Here is a 26,330-nt window from a genome sequence, read left to right as displayed (position 1 = left end):
AAGATAAAGTTAATCAATAAAGATAAAGTTGATCAATAAAGATTAAGATTAATAACAAAGATTTTGATCTTTTATCATCAAAATATCATTCGCTTACACTTGAAAAATGTTCTGAACCGGCCCTGTGTGATTGTAAGGAAAACACAAACCTGCGTCTGATGGCCAAAGAGAGTACGTATTATCATTATACCGAAATCAATTATTAAAATTTGTAACTACGTAATTTCACCACAACCTGTCAATTACAATTTTCTATAGCTGTCTTTCTTTCTTTCAAACCGAGGACAGTTCGGATCCATTGCCATGGGCAATTTACTACCGATCGAGTTGTGCCGGAAGTGTGAGTGTGTGTACCTAGCAGTCTGGAGTGCGTCTGATTTTTTAGCCATCAAAATTTCAGAAGTGAAGTGAATGAATTCCAGTCTGTCTAGCAAACATGCGAAAATAACTTTTTTTTTTTTGTCATTCGCCGTTCTTTAAACATTGAATTTTAAAGTTGGACCACACGTAGTAATTTTAAACTAATTTCAACAAGGTACCTTTAAAAGTCTAAACTAAGTAAATCGTATAACTAACGGTTTTAAAATTTATAAGTAGTAAAGTAATAAAGTTTATATAGGAGTCTACTCACCTTTTTCCGACTGGATAGTTCCTGTTGGAAGGAGTAAGAGCCAGGCAAGATTCAAAAATATCGTGCGGGGATCTTACTCCAAATATTGCACAAGAAATTTTTTGTCTTTTTTTTCGCTGTGTTAAAATTTATTCCATGGCAAAATTGGAAATAACCATTTTTCCCCTCAGTTATAATTCGGTCAGGAACCAAAGAAAAGACAGTAAACATTTGAAAACAGAATTATTCACACAAAACTCTATAGGAATACATTATCTTTTAATTTCATTATTCATCAGAGTTCTAAAATGTTGATTATATGGCATATTATCCTTTTAGATTAGCATTGCCCGTGGCACGCGGACCGGCGTCGATCTGCGAAGATGGCACAGCTAGTCCGCAGACAGATTTGAAAAGTCAAGATTCAAGATATCATGAAAAATAAAAAAAATATTGCTGTAACATAATGTAATAGCAACTGTTTTCTACCTGTATCTTGACTTGCGACATTTTTCCATCTTCTGTTTTTTTCAGTTTTTGCACATCTTTCTGTTGCAGCATAATATTTTAGAAAGTCACACACAACACGCGTTCCCCGCTCAAAAGGCTCGTCTTCAAGGTCGCACGCAAAAAAATGGAACCAGTTGCACATTTTTTTGCGTGTTTTTCGCTACTCACCGTGGTCACACGAAGAATTTTAGCACGCTGCGGGTATTTCTCTTTCTTTTTCCTCTTCTATATTTTCTTTTTGGCTATTTAGAAATGGATTCATTTGGAAATGAATCCATTTTCATGTTGATTTTTTTCACTTTCCCTCTATTTTTCCGGCCACCCTGTTGGGAAATTTGCCTGTTGTGGCTTCTGATTTTGTATTTATATTTGCATAAAGCAAGGGTTCTTAACCTATGAGGATTTTTGAATATACGACATAATCATCATCAGCATCACTTTGAGGGACAGGCACAGGATAAGACGCCTTCATATACATGCATGTATATAGGGGTTCTAGCACAGGATGGTCCCATAGAAATCAATGTTAAAATTGCCGATTTTACTGTAGAAATGCGGAAATTTAGTGGGGATTTCCGCCACTTCAATAATTTTAAAAATTGAATTGAATTCTCTATTTTTGAAATATTGAGTTCGCTTAGAAATACGAAACCCAGAAAATTAAATATTAAATAATTAGCCGGACCTATACTTTCAGTTGGATATCCATGCAATAACGTTGATTTCAACGTGTTATTGATTCATACCTTCTTGTGCAAAAAAAATTGAAGTTTGTCCCCTTTTTGCCTTTCAATATTCAACTGCGTCAATTTATATAGCTCGAATTTTTTTTTAATTTAATAATCGCTCATGAATTATATTGAAATACTTATTCCGCAGCTATTAAGGTATTTGGACAGGGTAATTTTTCAAGTAAAAAAGATTGAAATATTTAGCACCCCTCGATGAAGAAAATCTATTTCATTTCCACATTTTTTTAATTTATATTTTGTTCTTTCAATCTTTCATGAGTTTTGCCGAGGAAATTGCCACTGACTTTTGCTAAATTTACAGTAGAGGTAAAAAATGTATTCCTCCGGGAAATGGACTTCTTTACATAACTAGAAAATAGCCGAACAGGTAGTATATGGATGTTGGTATGGGAGTGGTAGAATAATATATATAAATACGTACTATGTTCTTCTAATCAACATTCACAAGGGGGTAATCTACATTTAAATTTTGGAACTGTTCCGTTTTGAAAGTGAATTAGTGGTCAGCATTTACATTTTGATTAAAATTGGAAATTTCCAGACAGATACCCACGATAATATTCCTTACAGAACCTCTAACGTAACATTCAAAGCACTACTGAAAATGTGTCGTTTTGCAAAAGATCAAACTCAAGTGTGAGAGAAAAAAAAAAAACACTTTTTGAATTCTCAAATACCTTAGTGAATATTGCACTTAGAAACGTGGATTTTTTTTTTTTTTTTTTTTTTTTTGTGGGCCTCAGGAAAGACAGGGCAACAACTTTCTAATTGAGTTTCTGAGGACAAGGTGTCTGTACAAAAACTTATTTCCTTTTTTTGTATCAATAGCTATACAACCCCTTGAAATATGAATGGCGTATCTAAGGTCTGTCTACACCACTGATTCCCAACGTGGGCGGTGGAATATTCTAGGGGGCGGTAGAAGCCACGGATATAACATAGGGTCTTACGGGTGGGATTGCGTTGGGAGAAAAAAATTTCTGAAGAAGGGGGCGATGGGACAAAAAAGGTTGGAAAACTATGGTCTACACGTTATTTGGATACTTTCCTTATTGGAAGTGTGCCTCTAGGGTTAACGGTCCGCCAGTAATTTGCGGTGCCTGCTATTAACTATGCATCCTATGTATATATAAAGTTTCCTGAGAAAAACCACCCGTTATTTCAGCTTATGCCGAAAAATTTCGTAGCAACGTATAAACATATACACTGAAGAGCCAAAAAAACTGGCACCTGCCTAATATCGTGTAGGGCCCCCGCGAGCTCGCAGAAGTGCCGCAACACGACTAATGTCTGAAGTAGTGCAGGAGGTAATTGACACCATGAATCCTGCAGGGCTGTCCATAAATCCGTAGGAGTAAGAGGGGGTGGAGATCTCTTCTGAACAGCACGTTGCAAGGCATCCCAGATATGTTCAATAATGTTCATGTCTGGGGATTTAGGTGGCCAGCGGAAGTGTCTAAAGTCAGAAGAGTGTTCCTGGAGCCACTTTGTAGCAATTCTGGACGAGTGGGGTGTCGCATTGTCCTGCTGAAATTGTCCAAGTCCGTCGGAATGCACAATGGACATGAATGGGTGCAGGTGATCAGAACAGGATACTTACGTACCTGTCAGAGTCGTATCTAGACGTATCAGGGGTCCCATATCACGCCAACTGCACACGCCCCATACCATCACAGAGCCTCCACCAGCTTGAACAGTCCCCTGTTGACATGTAGGGTCCATGGATTCATGAGGTTGTATCCATACCCGTACACGTCCATCAGCTCGAAGCAATTGGAACCGAGACTCGTCAGACCAGGCAACGTGTTTCCAGTCCTCAACAGTCCAATGTCGGTGTTGTCGGGCCCAGGCGAGGCGTAAAGCTTTGTGTCGTGCAGTCATCAAGGGTACACGAGTGGGCCTTCGGCTCCGAAAGCCCATATCGATGATGTTTCGTTGAATGATTCGCACGCTGACACTTGTTGATAGCCCAGCATTGAAATCTGCAGCAATTTGCGGAAGGGTTGCACGTGTCACGTTTAATGATTCTCGTCAGTCGTCGTTGGTCCCGTTCTTGCATGATCTTTTTAAGGCCGCAGCGATGTCGTAGATTTAATTTTTTACCGGATTCCCGATATTCACGGTACACTCGTGAAATGGTCGTACGTGAAAATCCAAATTTCATCGCTATCTCGGAGATGCTATGTCCCATCTCTCGTGCGCCGACTATAACACCACGTTCAAACTCATTTAAATATCGATAACCTGCCATTGTAGCAGCAGTAACCGGTCTAACAACTATGCCAGACACTTGTGTTATATAGGCGTTGCCGACCGCAGCGCTGTACTCTGATTGGTTCCATATCTCTTTATTTGCATACGCATGCCTGTACCAGTTTTTTTGGCTCTTCAGTTTATATATAAGGTAGGAAAAAAATTATTCTACACTTCTCTCACCGCAGGTTCTTAGGACTCTTCAAGTAATACATAAGCACACTCACATGGTCATTCACTCACCCATACAGAGAGTCACTATCACTTGGCCCCAATTTTTTTGTTTAAAATGTATGTGAACTATTTGTAGACAACACAGTAGTTAGCGTGAAGAAATTTAGTCCTTACAATTGTTTCAGATGTCGATAAGCGACTCTATCGAGCAAGTTATCCAATCAAACACGGTGACACCAGCAAGTGTCGTCAGTTGATAGTCTATATAGTTGATAGTAAGGCAGTATCGAGGACACCGAGTTCACGTCCACAAGGGTTTTTCCTGGCAGAGTTAACCAAATATGGTAGAAGATCCTATAGCTGCAGTTGTGCTTACTGTGATCAGGCATCTTCAACCCGTTACTAGAGAGCACCACGGTGCTCCCCGAAGCATCCAAAGTGTTCGACGTCCGATTTCGTGCTCACGAGCACTCGACCAACTTTCCAATTTAGCACCCTTTACAAATTGCATTCAAGGATTGAAATCATTCTGATTTCATGCATTCGTATGTCAAACATTTCTCGTAAGGGTGCTCTTCTTTTGAGGTTGGGTACAGGCAGTGCTCGTGACAAGAAAAAGGTTGAAGACCTTTGCTCAAGATTAATGCACTTGAAAGGTGAAACTTAATTTTTATTCCAAATAAATTTTGAAAATGTTTTTCCTATTTTCTTGAAGGAAAAAAATTTTTAAGGCCATTTTTCCTTTTTTTTTTATTTCCAGGGTGGCTTGTCGAAACGTTGCCAGAAATGTAAAGAAAGTTTACATCGAGTCGATTACTGAGAAACACTAATATGAGGACCAGGTTTGGCGGGTCGAAGAAACCATCTGTGATATCATAGCAGGAACTATATTTCAAAAAAGAAACTTTGCAGCACGCGCGCGTGTGCACACACAAATCAAGTTATGGAATACTATGTTTCAGTGCCGTCTTAACGCATGGGCCCACCCGGGCACCTCACAAAAATGAGATGCGGTTGAAATTTTCTAGAATTTATCAGGTAGGGCCTCAAAAAACCACCTGGCCCGGGGGCCCATGATGCTTTTAAGACAGCCCTGCTATGCTTTCGAGGAACTGGTGTAGGATTTGAAATTATGTATCTTTTGTAAGTGAGGGTGGATTGCACATTTTTTCGCATTAAAAGTTCCATATTTTTGTTTTTGACTCGTAAGTTGTAACTCTTGGGGCATCATAAAGTGTGCTTCGTACTCCCCTCCCCCCCGGAAGTTTGTCTCTTTACAGTTTTTGTACAGCTCACGAGTTCTGCTAAGAAGCCGAATTCACAGGGACCTTCTAATAATCGCAAGGGGCTGTTCCTTCCTGATGCAGACCATGTTATTGGAGGGAAAGGTTTATGTGGACAATTTGACCTAATTAATTTTTCTTCTATGTTTGTGGGTTCAAAAGTAGAGTAGTCATCAAAAAATTCTGTCTGGAGGAAAATTTTTCATTCACTATTTCATGGTCATTGTAAAGTAACTAACATTCACAATTATGGTGCACATTTTGTGTATAGGTAAAACAACAGTTTGCATAACAAAGCAGTTGGATACCTAGCAATTAGGCCTGCCTATTCTAGGTTTTGCACCTGATCAATATGCTACCCAATAGCCTTTGACTTCTGCATTTTTAGGACATGCAGAAGCATAAATATATGCAAAGAGCTAGAAATGAAAGTGTTTCATTTGTCAAAAACAATGACACTGGCATTAAATAGTAAAAAATTGAATCAAATCCCTTCAAAAAACGATGGACAGCGCAGTTCACCTCGATTTATTTACATTGCACCTTGTAATTTACAGATTTTGCATTGTGCTTTTGGTAATGGTCTTGAAGGATCGTCATTCTTAAAAAAACTTATGTCTGCATAGTTTAATGTGTATCAAGGAAGACAGTTGGCAGACTAGACTTAGAAACACTCCAAAAAAGAATGTGTTGTGAGGAGAGTCACGATAGATCCTATCCTGCTAAAAGCTGATTCTGAAATATTAACCATACTTCGGTACATTGGATACTTTATATGAGAATTAAGTATTTTCATTAATTCCTGAAATCATTCAAAGTTTAATTTCCTCACTTGTCTGATGGTAATAGTGTTTGGTTTCAGTTCACATATTACATTAACACCACAAATCTTCTTTAGTTTTTATAGTATATCACGCAGATTTCGTTCAAAACAGATCAATTCATGAATACATTATGAAATACACAGCATAATTTAAAAAAATTAGACAAATTCTCAAAAGATACAGCTTTTTTTTATTAAATACTTGCATATTTTTTTCTTTGTTCATAACAAAATCGCAGCCAGATTAGGGGAAATAAAACAAAACATTAAAAAAAACGAAATGTCCAAAATGAAGAGAGTTCAGCACAAAAGAATGGGTGTAAGAATGTTAGTATTATTTTATTTGAAGAAAGAGTGCTTCATTCTATTAATGACTCTCGTCTGGACCTCGTTTCCTTGGTGCAGCTTTGATTATGTTATCTACTCTAAGTATCATTTCAGCAGCTTCGGCTCCACTCACAATGACTTGTCGTTTGACCAAATATGATTCAGTGATGCCTAATTTTTCCATATCACCTACTCGACCTTCCTCCATATCTGAAACACAAAACAACTATCATGATACCATGCTTTAAAAATCAATACTCATTTATGAAGTTATATCATAAGAGTGACATTTTTCAGTAATCAATGGTTGACATAAATCAGGTATTGAAAATGCTAAAAAAATACCTAAGCCAGAGCTAATTTTTCCTTCTGCATGGGCAGCTCTAAGTTCACATACAAGTTGTGCACTGTCAAAACCAGCATTATCAGCAATTATCGTAGGTATCTATTAAAAAAAAATAGATATATATACACACAAACATTTGTTACATCCATAGGTGTCACTTCCCACTCAGGCTCGAAAAATCTGTAGTTTATCACATGATTAAATATTTGCACCAAAGAAAACATATCATACAAATGTAAGGGAAAAAACAAGTGGAATTTTAAGATTGCATAGGGTGGCCATATGACCTGTTTTCCTGGGATGTTCTCATATTTTCAGTGAAGTCTAATTTAATTTTTTTTATCATTCTCCAAAATCAATGATTTTTCCACCTTATAAGAATATTTTCTTTACAGGATTTTTAATTCAAGCAAAGCGCAATTTGAGAATTTTTAGGTGGTTTTTCTATAACGATACAAAAAACTGGAAGATTTAAAGGCTGAAAAATCAGAAGGCTTCAGGGTAAATAAGAAGCATCGACACCTGTGCACATCACATGCATCTTACAGTAGATTTGGCAACAAAAAATAAATCAAAGCCCACCTGTTGCAAAGCTTTAGCAAATGATTCGATGGCAAGGGATTCCTTTCCAGGTACCTTCTGCGCAAGCTGCAAAACAGCATTTGACATCAACATTTCAGCAGCACCTCCACCACATAGAGTGCGGGTTTCCTTGACAGTCTGAGAGAGAACACACAGAGCATCGTGGAGAGATCTTTCCGCTTCATCCAGAATTTGCTCAGTCGAACCACGTAAGACGATTGTGCAAGCTTCGCCCATAGGCACACCAGAGAATTTCAGCAACCTATTTTCTCCGATCATAACTTCCTCTATCAGATCACAATGGCCAAGTTTGGCTGTTTCTGGACTGCTGAAAGTAGAGAGTATTTCACCACCTGCAATGTTTGGGAGGGGGGAAATGTCAACACTCAATATTCCATGACTCATAATGAGCAAGCACACATGCAAATAATCAGAGCTATGAATTCATTTCAATCATGTTCGCCATGGTTCAAAATTGAAATAGTTACCAAGAGCATGTATAAAAATATGTTTCAAATTAAATTCTGTTTCATCGAGGAAGGAGATTTTCTGGATATTGCCTAATATAAGCCTAATTATATTTGAGAATAACCAGAGAAATATCTCGGGAACTAATATCCAGAAAGTATCTTTCCTTGATGTGCTGTGGGCTAAGAAAAACATCTTTTTTTCAATTGTTTGTTGACGTGTGTGTGTCACAAAAAAACCAAAATAAATGAGCAGTAAGGATGGAAACTTCATAACTTTTAAAAGCATTATTTTATGTTTTTAAACGAGAATCCCCCCCCCCCCTCTTCTCTAAGGTACTGTGAATAAATTTTTAATATCAATCTCACAAGTCACTTCCATTATCCAAAAAAAGGAAATGTAGTAATTACCTGTAACAAGAGCCAAGCGTTCAATACCATCAAAGTCAGCGTGTTCGATAGCCATGACACCAGCATCAGCAAAAAGCTGCTCAGGATAGTTGTAAATAAGCTGACGGTTGATAAACACGTTGATGTCATGCTTCAAGATCTGGCTCACCTTGAATAACAAGAAAATGACTTCAATAAAATCACAAAAAAGGAATACAATGATATTAGAATCTAAATTCATGGGCTGCCAAAGGCCAATTTGAAAAATCTGTATTTTAACACACGATCAAATACAAAATGTGGTCAAGAGCTCAGTGAATAGTCCAATATTTAAGGAATGTGAATTAGAAACATACGCTTTGAGAGGCAAGCAAAGAATTGCTGCTTCCCTAGTGTCGAAAACACTAAGCTGAAGCAGAATTGCCAGGGCAAACTGATAGAACACACTGAATGTAAAAGTTGTCACAATGCAATGAAATGCATAAAAATAAAAAAGTTTTGCAACAAACTGGGGAAAACTGCAATGGGGACCCCCCCCCCCTCCCCCCATGAAATGTTGATGAAAGTGTATGGAACAGAAGCAGTGAGTAAAATAAGTGTTTACAACTGGTTCAAAGCTGACAGAAAGAAAACTGTTGATGATGAGCTGCATTCGGGTCGACCATTAACAAGAAGAACACTAGAGAGCAGCAAACAAGTACAACAGATGCCTTTGGATGATCGGTGGCTGGCCTTAACAATGATAGTGGATGAATTAGTGGTTAGCAAAGGCCCTGCAGACTTTTTTGTTCCTGCAGCTCCAGGGACTTCATAAAAGGCCTACACTTTAAAGACATACCAGACATCCAAGAAAGATTGACATCTTTGCTTCGGAAGATTCCAAAAAAGGTTTTGCTGGAAGTTTTCGGCAGCTTTACAACCACTGTCAAAAGTAGCTAATGGAGATTACTTTGAAGGCTAAAGGTATTTTGATTGTATCTTATATTTTCTTTATTGCCCGAGGTCGTTCACCGAACTTTTTGACACACCTTGTATTTTGCTGTAGAAAAAAATGCCATACAAATAGTAGGGGAAAAAATTGGGTTTTGTGTGTGTGTGTGTGGGGGGGGGGGGGGGGGGAGAATAGCATAAGTGATCATCTGACCAGTTTTGAGAAGTTGCCAATATTTTCCGTAATTTGGGACGCATGACTTTTTTTGCAAAGACCTTTTTACTTTTTTTGATCGAACATTTTTTTACTGGCTTTTCTCATATATGACATTTTCCCCCCTTCTGTTTTCCAATCTGAAAAGCATTACGTAGCTGCTAATTTTGGGGAATAAGAATTAGAGATATTTTCACACGATTCCAAATTTTGTACAAAAATAAATGTAAAAGGGATTTTTGAAAAATAGCACTGAGATTTTCATCAGTGAAAGTAAAATTGTAAGTAGGGCTTGTCACAATCAGGGTCAAAATTCGAGAGAAATAATTTTTTGAGAATCAAAGAATTGGAGTAGAAAATCTGGGAGACTGGTGGCTATGGTACCTATGCAAATGGGATGAAAAAAGTATTCTCAAGGGTCCATTAGCACCTTTATTAGAAATTATACATAGTTATAATTAAAATGAAAATTATCAACAGCTTGCAAACACAAATAAGGGGTCATTCAAGTATTACGTCAGCATCTGTGGGGGGGGGGAGGTTTTGGATTAGCTGACTGTTGATGACAGGGGGGGGGGGAATGTTGCTCACCTCATCAACCACCCTTTTTGAATATATAAAATATTCTAAGCTGCTGACAAAATTTTGCTGACTGGGGTGAGGGGAGGGTCGTCAAAAATGGTTGAAAATATGCTGACATAATACTTGGATGTCCCCTAATCAACCAATTTGTTAATATGAAAAAGAACAAGTTTTACAACAAATACATGAGTCAGCAGATACTACAGTTTGAAAAAAAAAAAAAAAAGCTGTAATACAATACAAACCCACTCAAAATATATCAGTTTTAAAAAAAAGACATGGCATGCTGAACCGTAAGCTAATATGCATCAAACATAATATCAGGCGAACTATTAGAAAGCTTCAAATTAATATTAATGGTAAAATATCTAGCAATTCTTAACATAGTTATAGGTATTACATAATGATAATGTATAAAACAAAATTTTAAGCAGAATTTTCAATAAAAATCAAAATTTTCCTACTAAATTTTATACTAACTGCAAGCTCATTTTTTATACTTTGTCAAGATGCCTAAAAGTAATCAGATTCATAATGGCGGGTGGACTTATTGAAGTACTTGTGTCTCCTGCTAAATGTCACACCTCCCACTTGTTTGGATGTTATCCACCATCAATTAGAATTGATCAAATTAGGCATCAATCCAATTATTATGAAAATAATATGAGAAATGAACACTAATCAAAATTTGAAGAGATAATACCACGAACAAGATGTATTTTTTGTTTTAATTTTAAATATTTTCAACATATTTTTTTGATGTTATAAAAATCCAATTATTGTGCGTGCACACGATCATAAATTATTAATGTTTTTTTTTGTTTATGATAATAGAACAATAATGAAGGTTGCTTGAAAAATAGAAATATAGTATTACAAATTATTCGACCTTCTGGAAGGACAAGCAGTCCCTTGAGGGTCACAGAGTGGGTGTATATGTATGTCCATTTGTCCATTTTTGTTTATTTATTATGTATTTTGTTTTGTCATCTGTCTTTCTTATGTATTTTGTAACGTGTTCTGTTTTGTCCAATTAAAAAAAAAACAAAAACAAAAAACACAAAAAAACTTAACACAATTATGTTTGATTTAGCATCTTCAGGCTTTTGGCAACAAATTCAGATGATCTGTATTTAAAGTATTGGGGATAAAACAAAAAAAGAAATGTTAGAAATAGAATGAAAAAAAAAAAACAAATGCAGATTTGACTTTCACCCTACTTTCTCTCTCTCCCTATTTATTCTCTAATTTGTTAATTGCATTTTTAATTGGGTTGCTGTATTTTTGAAATATATGACAACCATATTTTTATGGGCATCTTTTTATCAGCCACCTCGTTGGGCATTTTGTCTGTTGTGGCGTTGTATTTGTATTTGTAATAAATGTATAGTAGAGAGATACACCATATGTGGGGGAGAGGAATTAGAATGAAAGACAGGGAACTTTCTTTCATAGAGTTACGATAAAGCTTTGTTATGGAGAAAAAGTAAAAAAAAGGGGAGGGGGAGGGTGAATTCCTTCGATTTGCGCTTGGATGACATATCTCATCCCTGATCATTAAGGGGTTGAGAATGTTCTATTACCCTCACCATGGTTTTATAAATTTCAGTGATCCGCATTATAACTGGCACAGTGGAAATGACCAAACCCTCTGCGCAATGCCACATCTTTTTTCAAGACAGCTTTTCCCCAATTTTATGCAGATAAGTGCTATTAAACTTTGATCGGGAACAATAAAACCAGGAAGAGAAGCACTATATATTTTTCTATTATTTATAAAAATACAGCACAACAGGCAAAATACCCAATGAGGTGGCTGAGAAAAAGATGCCCATAACAAATATGGATGTAATATATTTCAAAAATACTGCAACCCAATTAAAAATTCAATTACAAACAATATATTTACATGATAAAATACTATACAATGCCTACAAAAAATACTTATGGTTGTCTTATTCTAAGTATGAATAGCTTCTTGGTGTACCCCACACAATATGTTTATCGTATTTCTTTTTAAACGTGAACTATACACATATTTCCATACTACCCCAAGTAAGCGGGGAAAGAAAGGTATATTTCAATAAAAAATCTCTCCTGTTGTCAAAATTTGAAGAACAGCTGGCTCCGCCCACTGGCAGTTGATCTGACAAGTTGGCGGGAATCGAAAACATATTTTTTGGAGAAGCAGATTCACATACCTCTCTTTAAGCCCATCATCGCCAAAATAAGAGGGTTTCAAGGCGAAATAACTCTCAATTGCCTCTGAGAAAGCTAATGAAATATATTTCCAAAATGTTGCTTCTAAAGACTGAAATCTAACATTCACAATCCAGGTGGATCAAAAACAAATTCATATTTGTTTTCAACATGTATCTAATACCAATCACTTCATTCACTATTTTAAAACAGAATACTTATAAACAAATTGATTATTCATACCTTATCTTTCATTTTCTCTTTTTCAGCAACTTCCATCTCAGCAACTTTAGCAAGTGAGTCAACCCTGACACGTGAACCGAAGACCTTTATCTTATCGGAATCCATGGGAGTGTTTGCGATGAGTATGCGAGCATTCTCTATTCTCTTTGGTTGGTTCAATCCGATCTTCTTGTCCAGAAGAAAACCTTGGGGGGAATAAAATAAAATCAGTATATTTGTTTGGTGCAAGGCAAGGGGAAATAAGCTTTATTACTTCAACTTATATAGTCAATTCTATCCAGTCATAATATCATAACAGAAATAAAAACAGACACAAAATGAAAAGAAAACACTTCCTAAATCCTAATGTTCCAATTCATATAACGAGTATGGCACATTAAGAGACCCCTTCAGTTCTGTCACCTGCAACAACACTGGAATTTTGCGAAAAAAGACCAGCTTCTTTACTTGCCATCATTATTAAAAGTGGGGAAAGAAACAATGAGAACAGAAAACAAGTCTTCACAAATAGAAAAAATAGGATCCAAAGAGAAGGATTTCTCTGTTACTTCCTTCATAGATGAAAAATATGAAGTTTGAATGGTCGCACAATTCGAACAAAATATTTTATGTACATGTTAGAGCCACACCACAATATATATCCCCCTTTGATACCGAATGAAAATTATTCAAAATCAGAGGAACTTCACTAATCAATCTCATAGCTGCCAACTTTGGAGAATGAGAATTCTGGAGGTTTCCGCGTGGATTCAAATTCCGTCAAAAATTAACTTAAAATGGATCTTTCAAAGAGATTTATTAGTAAAAGGGAAATTTTAGGGATATTTTCTGATTGCAAAAACTACGCCACCGTGAAGCCATCGCCGATCATGGCCAACCAGTAGATTAAAGTCCTCAGATTAAATAACTCTCAAAAATCAAATCTCGCAAACCAAAAAAATTCCGTCGGGCCCAAAACAGGACACATGTATAAAGCAGAATACGCCATCATGTCAATTTCGGATTTTGAAAGGCCAGATTGACGCTTGCTGATTGGCTAATTTTGTGTTTTCAGCCCAAAAATGAAATAATGTGATCTTCACGTATTCAGGGATCAGCACGATCCGTCCAGGGAATTTATTAGTATTAGTAAACATCCATGCCCGAACCGGGATTCGAACCCAGACCTGCACAGCGAAAAGCTAGTTCCTTAACCACTCGACCACCAGGCGGCATACTTTTTGTGATTTGACGAAATGGCGACAACGCTTACGAAGCATCGTCAATTTAAAAGTTTGGTAAAAAATTTTTTTATAAAACTTTTAAAAAAAAACAATAAACCTAATGGTTACGATCACTTGAATGTAACCGGTACACTTATTGATTGCGTTTTTCAAAAGTTTAATAAAGGACCTTTTATAGTATAATACCTGCCATAGTAATATATGCAGTCAGACCTCAGTCTATTGCTTTTCTCATCAGTTTTTCAAGGTTCCAATGTTTAAATTTTTGGGGAATAATTCCCCCCCCCCAATGTAGGGGTTTTTTACAATCAAGGGTGAAGTTCGGGAATATGAGAATTTTTCTGGAGTCCCGGAGAAATTTGGGTTGGGAACCTCCTGGCAGCTATGCAATCAGCTCAATTTCTTCAATATGATGCGAAGCAATGTTCATTCTGATCTTATTTTAACCTGAACAAACTGGTTCTTTCTGTGAGTACATACTGACAATAGGCCATATACACTGATGGGGTATTTAATGATTTTGCATATGCAGAAGCATTTTCACTTTATGCTATTGTACATCAGGTATTATACTATAAAAGGTCCTTTATTAAACTTTTGAAAAATGCAATCAATAAGTGTACCGGTTACATTCAAGTGATCGTAACCAATAGGCTTATTGGTTTTTTTTTAAAGTTTTATAAAAAGATTTTTTACCAAACTTTTAAAGTATAATTTTGGCATAAGACATTGCTTGACAAATCTTTGGGAATGCAGGTCACCATGGCAACTAGAAAATCAGTATTGGCACCCAAAATTTCCTATATGCTATGGAAAAATCAATCTAAAGATGGCACAAAAATTTTGATTTCATAATTACGTCTTCCAACATGGGAAGGGGTGATTATGTTCATGAACAGTAAAAAAAAACATTATTTAAGATTGCTTTTCTTGAGGAAAAACTTCAGAAATTTAGTTGGTGCCAAAAGATTTTTTTGATATATCAGGCTTTTAGCTAAAGATAGAAAAAAAATCAGCAATCTTGATACATGAAACATTTCCATTATATTACATTACCTTCATCGAGGAAAGAATCTCTCAGACTCCCACCAATTTTCTTAATTATCTGTATTGCCTGCAAGTTACCAGAACCTTTCAATCTCATCACTGCACTGACAGCAAGCTTGGCAAAAAAATCTGTATGTTGAGAGAGAATTTTCGAACCGAGAGTGGTGCGAGCTATATTATATAGATCTTGGTAAAATTTTTCTGGATTTTCGCTAAAAAGAAAAAAAAAAAAATCAGGAATTCCAATATTATTTATTTTATAATAGTTTTTAACAACAGTGGTATGAAAAACACCCCAGCACAATTTTCGAAAAAACCCTCGGGACAATAATCTCCTGATGCTAAATCTGAAACATCAAGATATATACTCAAAGCTTCTACATTAATATAGAAGGTGTTCAGATGGTGGCGCCACAAAACCAGAACTAAAGAATTCCAGAATTTTTGTTGTATCTATAAAAACGGTCAGAGAATTGTTGGAGGAGACCTCAATAAGAGAACTCTAATCTGATTAACGTGTATCTCTGCTTGTAAATGCATGTAAAAATTCCTGTTCTGTAAATAAATTTGTAACATCCTGCAAAGTGTTTCCATCCTCTGCTTAAGGATCCTCTCTCAAGGACTTGTGAAAGATTATCTGGAACAACTTCAAGTACATTCAAAATCAATATTTGAAGGATTCTCCCAAATAACGACCTATGTAGCTTTCATTTCTTGGGCAAGTTCTTGTAGAAACCAACAGATGTATTTATGCTACTTTACAAAGTTCATATTCAGGCAGAAAAAAGTGTTTAGTTAATTCAGCAATGACTTGAATTGTGGTTCTTCTAAAGTTTAAAAACCCGCATAGGCCATTATTTGACTCAATGCTCCGTTTAATGTTGCTATTCTTTCATACACATGACAATATAAGCAACCAAATTCAACTGATGAAAACTGATTGTTTTTTTGCTTGTCAAAGACCAACCCCGAATGTGTGATGAGAGCTTCAGATGTCTAATTTTCCAGTATATAATCAGTAGAGCTCTGATCATATGCATTTACATATTTTGGCCCTTTTTAACATTAACACATAAAATCAAAAAATTTTCAGAATAAGATATTTTTAAAAGGTTTATTTTAGCTCACTTTTTCAATAATTTTTCAAATAAATATTGCTCATAATATATTTTCATAACATCCAGTTTGTCTGCTCCCCCTCCCCTCACAGAGGTGGGATTTAGTGAATTAATAGACGTTTGAAATACAGTACTTTCCAAATATCAACAGTTTTATTCTAATGCTATTTCTAGAGATACGTCAGAAGTGTTCAATTTTTTTAGAAATAGTGTCCAAATTATTTTGTTACTGAGCAGCTACAATGAACTAGAAATTAAAAATGCCTAAATAAAAAAATATGTAGAAGTTATTTGCATATGCAGTATATACATATGTGGGGATATTTTTTGTAAATGAAAATGCTTTAAGAAATAAAAAACATGCATTTTAAACACATGCCTGCTTTTTTTTGCATGGTGATTTTTTTATTGCATATATTTTATCCTCTTTAAAACATATTATGGCATTCTTATAAGTGCATATAATAAAGGCTCTGATTATCACTAAATAAAAACCAAACTACAATAGTCATGCTAATACAATGTTCTATAAATGTCAATTTTTGATGTGACATTAATTGCAGATGCTAAGCAATGAAAAAAGTATTAAGTTTTCAAAAATAAATGAAGGCACATCATTTTGAATCTCACCTGTTATCTTTAGCAGCAGCCATCAATGCATTTTTAGCTTCTTCTAAAGCTTTACGATACCCTGCTATGATGGTCTGAGGGTGCAATTTCATTGCAATTAGTTTTTCTGCTTCTTTAAGTAGCTCGGAAGCAAACACTGTCACAGATGTAGTGCCATCGCCAACTTCACTGTCTTGCACTTTTGAAATGTCTAAAAACATGTAAAATACAACATTTTAGCATATTTGTTTACACATGCATTACAGAAGGAAAAAAAATTCTCACACAAGTTTTTTTCTGGTCATTGCAACTAAAATCAGTGATACCTCAACTAATGAGTAACTCAGTTCATGGTTTATTTTTGTGGTTTTTCAAATTTTTTTAAATAGGCTACTTTAGAATATGAATTCACTCATTAACATAACACAGCTACATTGTGAGCCAAATTTTCACTGAAAACATCAGCAGAACTACTAGCACTCTAACCCAATAAATTTATATCTGCATTGAAATCTCTTCCCAGATATAGCCTAGTACCTCTATGATTCAGAAAGCTTTTGAGCCTTTTCATGTAAAATGAATGAATACCCATTAAGAGTAAATGCAGTTATTTTAAAAAATTCTGAACTCTACTTTTTTTTTTTCAGTGTACACAGTAGAATGCTTAGCATCAAACTGAATGGTTTGAAATTCCACAAGATTATGTCTGCATGTATGAAAGAGAGAAGTAAGCTTAGCCATATTTTATAATGGTTAAGCTTAGATACTTCTCTATCATACCACACACATCTTTTTATCTTACAGTAAGACTAACAAGCCCAACTTGTACTTACGCACACAGTGCAAGATGAAAATATCTTCAATAATAGTTAAGACTTTCTTAATATTAATGCTGAGGTGAACTCAGAAAGAAGAGTCTACTGATCTCTTTTAGAAATCTTCAGTTTATCTTCCTGTAAAGTCTCCTTCATTCAATGGTAACGCTGTCAAGCTAAAGGCCGCTGCACACTACTCTAATGTTATGTTGCATGGTCTGTAAAATTCTGTGAGAGAGAATTCCCACAAATCAGAAATCACAACATCTAACATGACACAGGACCATGCAACATCAGTAGTGTGTAACGGCCTTAAGCCTTTGGTCATGTTTAGTAAAAGTAATTACTTTTACAAAATTTCTAAAACTTTTTTAGTTTTAGAATATACCCAGGAGGGATTAGACAATTTTCCATAGAAAACCATGGACAATGCCTTTACAAAAAATTATAGAACAAATCTTTATCTGAAGTATCATTAATGCAGATAGTGTACAACATTGAGTTTCTTTAGGGTCAATCTTAGAATGCATATACACGAGATAACGAACAAGAGAACAGCACTTAAAAGCCAAACTTATCATTCCAGACTAAAATCAAACGAAACGAGCTCTTCCTAATAATATTTGATGGCAAAAAATACTTAGAATTTAAACAGAACAGTAATATAATAGTAATTATTCATTTCAGATAAAAATTGTTTGTTGAGAGTAATTTGTAACTGTCCTGGGTTGCACATGGCCAATGGGCTGCAATTTCAACAAATTTCATGTGCAGGTAACTAAAAAAAATCCCACGCACTGTCTAACATAATACCCTCTTTTTCTAGCATAATTTATAAAACAACAAAATAAGACATTTAAAACACCTTTTATTTTTTTCGAAATGATTGAGATTCAGCACATGCTATCTTGTAACTGCTGAATATTTGTTCTCGGTTGTTTGTTATTATCAGAATCAAAAATTTGAAAACAAGCGCAACTTACTGACAAGAATTTTAGCAGCAGGATTATCAACAAAAATTGACTTGAGAATCGTTGCTCCGTCATTAGTTATTTCAATTTTGCCTTCATTCCTGCCAGTTGATACCAGAACTTTATCCTATTAGAGAGAAAATAAACTCATAAATTGAATACAATCAAAATATACTTTCATATGTGATAGAATGTTGATAGGCTTATGTTTCCCCCACAAAAAATATGAAGCTAATATGTGTATATTAGCATATAAAATACACATAATGTGTATATTATATATAAAATATGTGTATGACAAAAGTGTATGTAACATTGCATGATTTAAATTTGGCAGATGCCATCTAGCTCAAAAAAACTGCTTAAACAATCAACGTAAGATCAAAAACTCCTATAGTGAAAAGTGGGAAGCTGTATAAAAACATGTTCAACATAAGGGAATATTAGAACTTAGGAAAAAACCCAAGGGAAGAAACTTTGAAACATTGAAATTATGCCAAGGTGAACTCTCAAAGAAGAATTTGCTGTTTCCGCAGGAATGAATAAAACCACAGTTCTCTTGCAATTCAAGCAAGTGTGCCAATGCGCTAGGAAAAATGACTCTGCTTGCTTTACACAACATGCACAGTAACACTACACATTGAAATGAAGACTAACAACAACAGAGAGTAATTATTTTTCTCAACAAAAAGGTTGAGAAAAATAGTTTCTCTCCGAAAAGAAGAGGGGAAAGAAGCAGAACTGAGAAAAATCATCTTTCTTTCTTTCTTTCTGGAAGAAAAAAACTTGTTTATTCAATTCAGTCTTTTCGCAATATTTTAATAGTGATTCTCAAAGGGTACTCCGCAGAGGTCCCCAGCGCACTTCCCAGGGGCTCAGCCGCTGCTCAAGGAAAAATAAAATAAATCAATAAATTTTATAAATTAAAAAGAGACCTAAAGGGCTCCGTCACATAAATCATGCACTAAAAAGGGCTCCTAGAGTCAAACAGGACTCTGCCATAGAAGTTATACACTGAAAAGGGCTCTGCAAGTCAGAAAAGGTTGAGAACAGATGTTCTAATATAAACACATCAATGGTCTGTCCAAACGTTTTGTGAAAATTTCCCTTATTTTTGTGAAAATAGTCATTAATTTTACAGATGACGAAAGAATCTATTTAATTTATTGCAGAAGAAATGAAATGCCAAGTTTGTTAATTTGTTTTTTGTGAAGGGTCCATTTTACTGATCCAGAATTTTATGAGGGGTCTGGAAAACAGACCCAAATTTTGGCTAGACAGATCCCTGCGCATACACCGTGTTACGATTCAGGGGTGGGAAGTGACTAAGTCCATTTCGGAGCAGCTTTGGAGCAGCAAAATTCAGGATTCGGAGCAGTTTTGGAGCAGCAAATTCTGGATTTGGAGCAATTTTGGAGCAGCAAATTCTGGATTTGGAGCAATTTTGGAGCAGCAAAATGTGGGATTCGGAGCAGATATTTATAAATTGGAGCAGTGAAATTAACAAGAATATTTTTGTTAACCCTCAACCCTTTTCAAAATAAAACTGCACTGTCTTTTGCTATGAAACATCTCTTCATCAGCTTGATTTTTGTTTTTGGTGTTTTAGGCTTTTGACACCTTGTTTGAAAGAGCGGCTGTCATAAAATTTTTTGCACCCGTCTATTTAGGATGATTTTTGCTTACTGAGGGCACTATTTGCTGCCTTGAACAGCAGCACTTCAAATGAGCTAAAAAAAATTTTGTAAGTTTTTAATTTTTTTATACTTGGAAAGAAATTGTTGCAAAATGGGAGAAAATTTCGGAAGTATCAACTCGATGTTTGGCGATTCAGCACTCATTATCTGGCGAGATTGGCGATCTGACACTCGTTATTTGGCGAGATTTGCGATTTAACGCTCGTTATTCGGCACCATTGGCGATTTAACCCTCGTTATTCGGCAACATTGTTGATTTAGCGCTCGTTATTCGGCAACATTGGCGATTTAACACTCGTTATTCGGCAAAGTTTCTAAACTAACATTCGTAATTCGGCGGACATGCGCTTTTTACTCCCGGAATGACAATTTTTTTCACGAAACATCGGGATTTAACACAATGACAATCGACTACAGTAATTTCTGCTGCTTCCAGTGACGACTTTTTTTTTAAACGGAAACACTCGAATTTGCACTTTAAAGCTGAAAGGCACTGCAAATCATCTTCAGTTCCACGATCACGGACAATATCGGGATTTCGCAATGGAAAGCCCGATCAGGGGCCGATAGTTTAAGTATAGCGGAATAAAACACGCTCTTTTCGTAAAGAAATGTTTCGTGGCTAGCAGGAACAAAAAACTTTTGGCGTCCTTTCCGAAAATCCGGGCATACTGAAGCGAAATTCGCTATTTGGCGCAGAAAAATGCGAAAATACGCTATTGGAGCAGGATGGCGCAAGATATTAGTTTTGGCGCAGTGCGGCGCAATTGGCGCAGAGTTCCCACCCCTGTACGATTCAAGTCACAATCACCATAATTTTGCATTGGACCTTTCTTGGAAATGGCTCAAAACTACTTATATATTACATGACTATGTTGTTCTTATATTATAAGATTTGTGTTGTTACAGTGCATTTGCATCTTTTTTGTCAAAATTACAGCTTTTCACAAGAATGATTATTTTCGCATGAAGTTTGGGTTGTTGAGAATGGTGTTGAGTTGAAAATATCCCCAAATGATCACCAAATCGAGATTAGTACCAATTCCATGTTAGACAGGTTCCACTGTATTTCTTACACATAGCAAAATACATAATTATATTTACCATGCCTTTCGGACCTAATGTGCTCTTCACTAGGTCCCCAATTGCGATAGCACCGACAAAAGAGGAAAGTCGAGCAGTCTCAGACCTTTCTTCTTCAGCTTCATTTTTCAAAATCCGAACAGGATTCAGGGACATTGCTGCCTGTAACGAAGCACAGTCACATTTTTCATGCAAATACAATAATCTATATATATATGCCTACTATAGGCTATATTCAGTTACAAAAACTCCTCATAAAAACCATGGGAAATATTAATAATTACACTTTAATGTGATTTTCATTTTTGCATCAACTTACATCCACCAACACGGAATCGCAGTAAAATGTGAGATTTGTAACCTTACACATGTCAGATCTTCATTTTTACATTTCAACAGAGATCCCCAAAGCAGAATGTTTTGCATTGTTCTGCAATGAGCCCTTGGCTTACTGGAAATGTTCGGCAGTAAAAATTCCCATTATAGTGTTTTGCACACTTTTCTTAAAATTTTTCCTGATTGTTCTGCTGTAGCACTTATTGTTCTGTGACGTACGTCACATATTTTGGCATATTCTGCTTTGGGGCAGAGATCCAAGGTACGGTCATTAGCATGTAGAGCAAAACAATAATTTCAGGCCTCCTACAAAGCTGGAGGCCCTTGCCTTTCAATTTAACTCAATAGCATAGGACCACGACTGGCCTTACTTGGCGCAGCAGGCCAAGAATTTAAGGGTAGGTTTTCAGTTCAGGACTTTTAGTCGTGTTGGACAGTTTCTTCTGAAGCAGAAAAAACCGTGGAAAACCCCATGGAAAAAACCGGCAGAAGAAATAGGTAAACTAGTTTTCCTTCAATAATTTATCATATAAGTTGGAATTTATGCTTTAGATAGATTTATAACAAATGTATATTTTCTATAACATTAAGTAAATTTAATTTCACTAACTTAATTATGCATGCAAATTAATAAGTGTATCTGCCTTTTGTAGAGTTAAGCAGAAGAAACTAGTCTTTCTTTTGTATTCGTCATTCCCACTTATAATGTAAAAATTATGTCAGTCAACATTATTCATTCATTAAATGACACTGATCTCTTTCAAATTATTGCAAAAAGAAAATTTCATCGTATTTTGAAGTTCATAAGAAAAGACAGATTATTACACATAATAATTTACAATATTGGAAAATATTATCAAAAGCCTCATTTTTTTTCACTGCAATGCAACATTGAAAAACAAGTTTTTTTTTTAGCAGTTGTATGCTATAATCGATTTCTCAGCTTATAAAGAATGAATGTAAAAGATGAGAAAATTCTTTTGATTCCTGCAGAACTTGAAGGGGGTGCTTAAAAGCATATTGTGACATATCTACAAAATTCATCAATATGGGCGGAGATACGGAGGCCCCCCCCCCCAGAGTCAAACGTGGAGTCAACTGATCTAATGTACGTATGAATTGCCATCATCATCATCGTGCTCCCCCCCCCCAGACTTCCAAGTCAATCTCGCCTATTTTCATCAAGTATGAGCTGCCAGGGTTAAGAAGTTTCTCTCAAGTAGGAAAAAAAACACCTATGTGGAAGAAAAAAGTCTCTCCCAAACTGAATGCAAAAGAAATGGAAGAAACTGATTTATAAAAAATTACTTCATTTTATAGCCATGCAATCATAATTTACTGCAATTACTAGAGGATTTTATCAACTATAGTGCTAATATAGCATCCATTTTGAAAGGCTTTATTAATTGTATAACCCCAAAACAGAATGTTTTGCATTGTTCTCCAGCAAGCCCTTGGCTGAGTGGAAATTTTCTGTGGTATAGAAAATTTAATTATGGGAACTATTATGGGTGGCACCTATAATAGTGTTTTTAACACTTTTTTTATAATTCTTTCAAATTGTTCTGCGACGTACGTCACAGATTTTGGCATATTCTGCTTTGAGGGCTGTACATTTAAATAAAAAGTCCTTTATGTATAAACTTTAAATTTTTTTTATTGATAAATATAGTAGTTTTAAAATTAAAATTATTTTTATCAGTTCAGTGCAACATGGTGTAATGAAACCTTTTTTGTTGTGGCAGCCATTAGACTGTTTCAGAGTTGAGTGGATAAATCCAAAAATATACATAATTTTTTTTTAAAGTACTGAATTTATGTGTCAACTTGGAAGCATTTGAACACAATCACATTTTTCTGTAAATTTTGGATATTAAACACATTCTTTCCCTCCACATTACTAAATTAAAAGTACTTTGAAGAGTATTACTGAAATAAGTTTGTGCACATCCAGTTTGAAAAAAAAAAATCACAAGTTACTAAATTTTGCCACAGTTCCTTGTCACTTATTATTGTTTAGAATTTAATCTTTCATCCAAGAGGGGGAATTCAGGATCGATTAAGACATGCAAACAAATAACAGAGAAGAGAATGGCCTCTTCATATCTCTATTTTATGACTTGGAAATAAGGAATCAAGTCTGCATTTTGTAAAAAGCCCCATCCATTCGTGACAAGAATAGCCACTATTTACACCATCTTTCTGTCACTGACATGTTAAGTATCATAGCAACGAGTTCCAGTTGCTCCAAATCTTTGAACTCTCCATACAACTCAAAATTTCTAATTATGTCAAGTATGTTTCTTACCACCCATGCAGCTAGTCTCTCATCATGATTAAAAACGTTACAATTAAAAATTTTTCTAAGCATGTCTCCTAGTAGCTTTGGTCTTATTGCATTATCGTGTAGAAAACTGGTTATCAGCTTTTTACAGTTCTTGAGACACATTTTTAACTAAAAAGTTATTATGCAATACAATTATTTTCTACAAACATGTATTAATTGCACTTTAAGATACATATTTTTTGTATTCAGATTAACATTTTGTGTGGTAATTGAAATAATTTGTTATAATAATATAAGCACTATACAGCCCTTCATTCAGGGATGCAACTGGACGCCTCCTCATATTATTCAACCCACCGATTATATCAATACAATACAGTACAGTAAAATGCTTCATCTATGCTTCAAAGTAATTAAACTAGTTTTCAAGATCGCAGGAACATAAATGGTGGAGAGAGGGGAAAAAAGTAAAAGTTGGAAAGGTTTCTTTTCCCCATACTTTTCCCTGGAACTACAAAAGTGAACCGAATTTTTATGCATCATTTTACAAAATTCCAGGTATTTGAACACATCAGTGGCAGGCCCGTCATTTGTTTTATTTGGTTTTACCTTACTCAATTAAGTAAATACAAGAGACATTTATGAGCTATAATCTTTTCGGAGTGTTTTTTAAAAGCATGGGTTCATAACTTTGTACTAGCACGTCTTTCAGCTTCCTTTGTGCACAGTGTCTTTAATGTGACAGAAATGTTTACGGAGATTGAGCTGGCTACCTGCTATAAAGGGAGGGCAGTTTTTCATTGCATGATTGCATGACCCACAAAATAAAAATGTGAGATTTTGTGAGATTCATTACCAGATGTCTGAAATGTATGGGGGCCACGCCCCCCCCCGCCTTTTGAAAATACACTAAAAAGGATATATACATACATTGAGCACGTCTTTGTGGCCCCCCCCCCCCGGGTAAAAAAGTTGAAATGATAGCCCTGAGCAGTGGCATCTTCGGAAATGGCAACACCCTTTTTTTTTGCATTGCAAAATGATTAGTAGGATAAAAAAACCATGAATGTGCAGTGTTAGAACGGATACAGTATTGCATATAATTTAGTGTTGCCATTTGAAATTTTGTTGCTGTAACCATAACTTTGAGAATGGGGGTTTTTTTCTCATCTCATTCTTAAGCATACCCCGAAACATTTTAAATGGCCCTCCAAACTACAAAACAGATTTTCCCCCACATTATCAGGCTGATGTGGACCCCTGCCGAAGCCTTTCCATTTTCTTATAAATTCAGTGTAAAATATTCTAGGAATATAACACCCATCCCTGTCAGCATTCCCCCCCCCCGTAAGGCCCATGGTCCACCCACAAAACGAGTTTTCCCCCCATTATTTACCATCTAAACCACATTGATGGGCCTCTAATTGTTTGGTGAAGCTATTTTCCATATCTATTCGACACGAGGATGACATTTTCGATTTAATTAATTTCCTTGGTTCCCCCGCCCAGTGGCCCCGGCATCAACACGTGCGCCGGAAACGCGAGCGAAACCCCACAAATCATCGACGTATTCAACTGAATCCCGATCGCACACGTTATTGCATCGGTGAATCGCAAAAAAATCCACACAAGAATTTATAACTCACCATTTTTCTCGGATTAATATGGAAGAGATTTCAACAACACTGTAAACAAAGCCTACTAAATTGAGGAGAGAGTGAGAGACAGCGAGATGCGATCAATGGTGTTGATGATGATGATGATGCTTTTATCGTCAGGTGAACATTTTATCGAATCAAAAAGTATCCGAACATACGAAATTTGGAAAAATTTGTAATGGTCCTCGCTTTCGACTCTTTAGAAAATGGTTCCTGAAAGTGCATTTTAATCAAATAATATTTTTCTTTTTCTTTCTTCAAAAATTTTCTGAATTCGCTTTAAAATTAATTGCCACATTCCAGAAACATGAACACGGTATGCGTGTTTATTGGAAAGTTGTGAAGATAAAATACAGATGGCAGCACCATTGAACAACTATATTACGTATATTCCAATATTTTTTTCAAAAAACTTGAGGCAAAATTTTATTTCTTTCGTTTTACACACATGGCGACACTATCACAATTGAACTTCCTAGCTTTTTTTGTAAGGATTGGTTACCATATCCGAAGACTGAGAAAAGAGGACATCTGTGCGCGCACCTTTAGTGACGCTTCTTATCCCGATTTCCCCAATAGATGGTGCCACTACTCCGATCAATAAAACTGGCCACAACATTTTCCCCGACACACTAAAGCAGAACCAATAAAAAAACAAAAACAGAAAAAATTCTGGGAATTTCGGTGGCTATTACTAAATTCGTGTGCAGAAAAAAACACAGAAACATTCATCTCAATGAAGAAATAATAACAATATGTTTCAAAGTGGAAAAAAAAATTTCCTCAGAAAACTGAAAAATA

The 26,330-nt window shown here is 35.6% G+C and overlaps 1 protein-coding gene across 1 annotated transcript; it reads right to left on the bottom strand.

Annotated features, from left to right (window-relative positions):
- Positions 1 to 6,573: 6,573 nt before the first annotated feature.
- CCT2 (chaperonin containing TCP1 subunit 2) lies at positions 6,574 to 25,620 on the bottom strand. The gene is made up of 10 exons (XM_089236136.1): positions 25,518 to 25,620; positions 21,270 to 21,410; positions 18,481 to 18,595; positions 16,704 to 16,893; positions 14,965 to 15,167; positions 12,686 to 12,870; positions 8,539 to 8,686; positions 7,661 to 8,013; positions 7,078 to 7,177; positions 6,574 to 6,942 (listed from the first exon to the last, which is right to left on the bottom strand). Exons 1-10 carry the CDS (start codon positions 25,518 to 25,520, stop codon positions 6,773 to 6,775), a joined length of 1,608 nt encoding a protein of 535 aa, XP_089092262.1. The 5' UTR covers positions 25,521 to 25,620; the 3' UTR covers positions 6,574 to 6,772.
- Between the last annotated feature and the right edge of the window lie 710 nt (positions 25,621 to 26,330).

This window comes from Pholcus phalangioides, unplaced genomic scaffold (assembly GCF_987345545.1).
Source record: "Pholcus phalangioides strain wild (caught in Gottingen) unplaced genomic scaffold, Ppha-v1.0 ptg000009l_1, whole genome shotgun sequence".
Lineage (NCBI taxonomy): Eukaryota > Metazoa > Arthropoda > Arachnida > Araneae > Pholcidae > Pholcus > Pholcus phalangioides.
This window is presented reverse-complemented; position numbering and strand designations above follow the sequence as displayed.

Excerpts from the sequence above, each read along its gene's own strand:
- CCT2 (XM_089236136.1), bottom strand. Across the intron at positions 8,687-12,685 it reads AAGAGAAAATGAAAGATAAG|GTGAGCCAGATCTTGAAGCA; the intron begins GTATGAATAATC and ends TTGTTATTCAAG. Across the intron at positions 6,943-7,077 it reads AAAAATTAGCTCTGGCTTAG|ATATGGAGGAAGGTCGAGTA; the intron begins GTATTTTTTTAG and ends TTTGTGTTTCAG.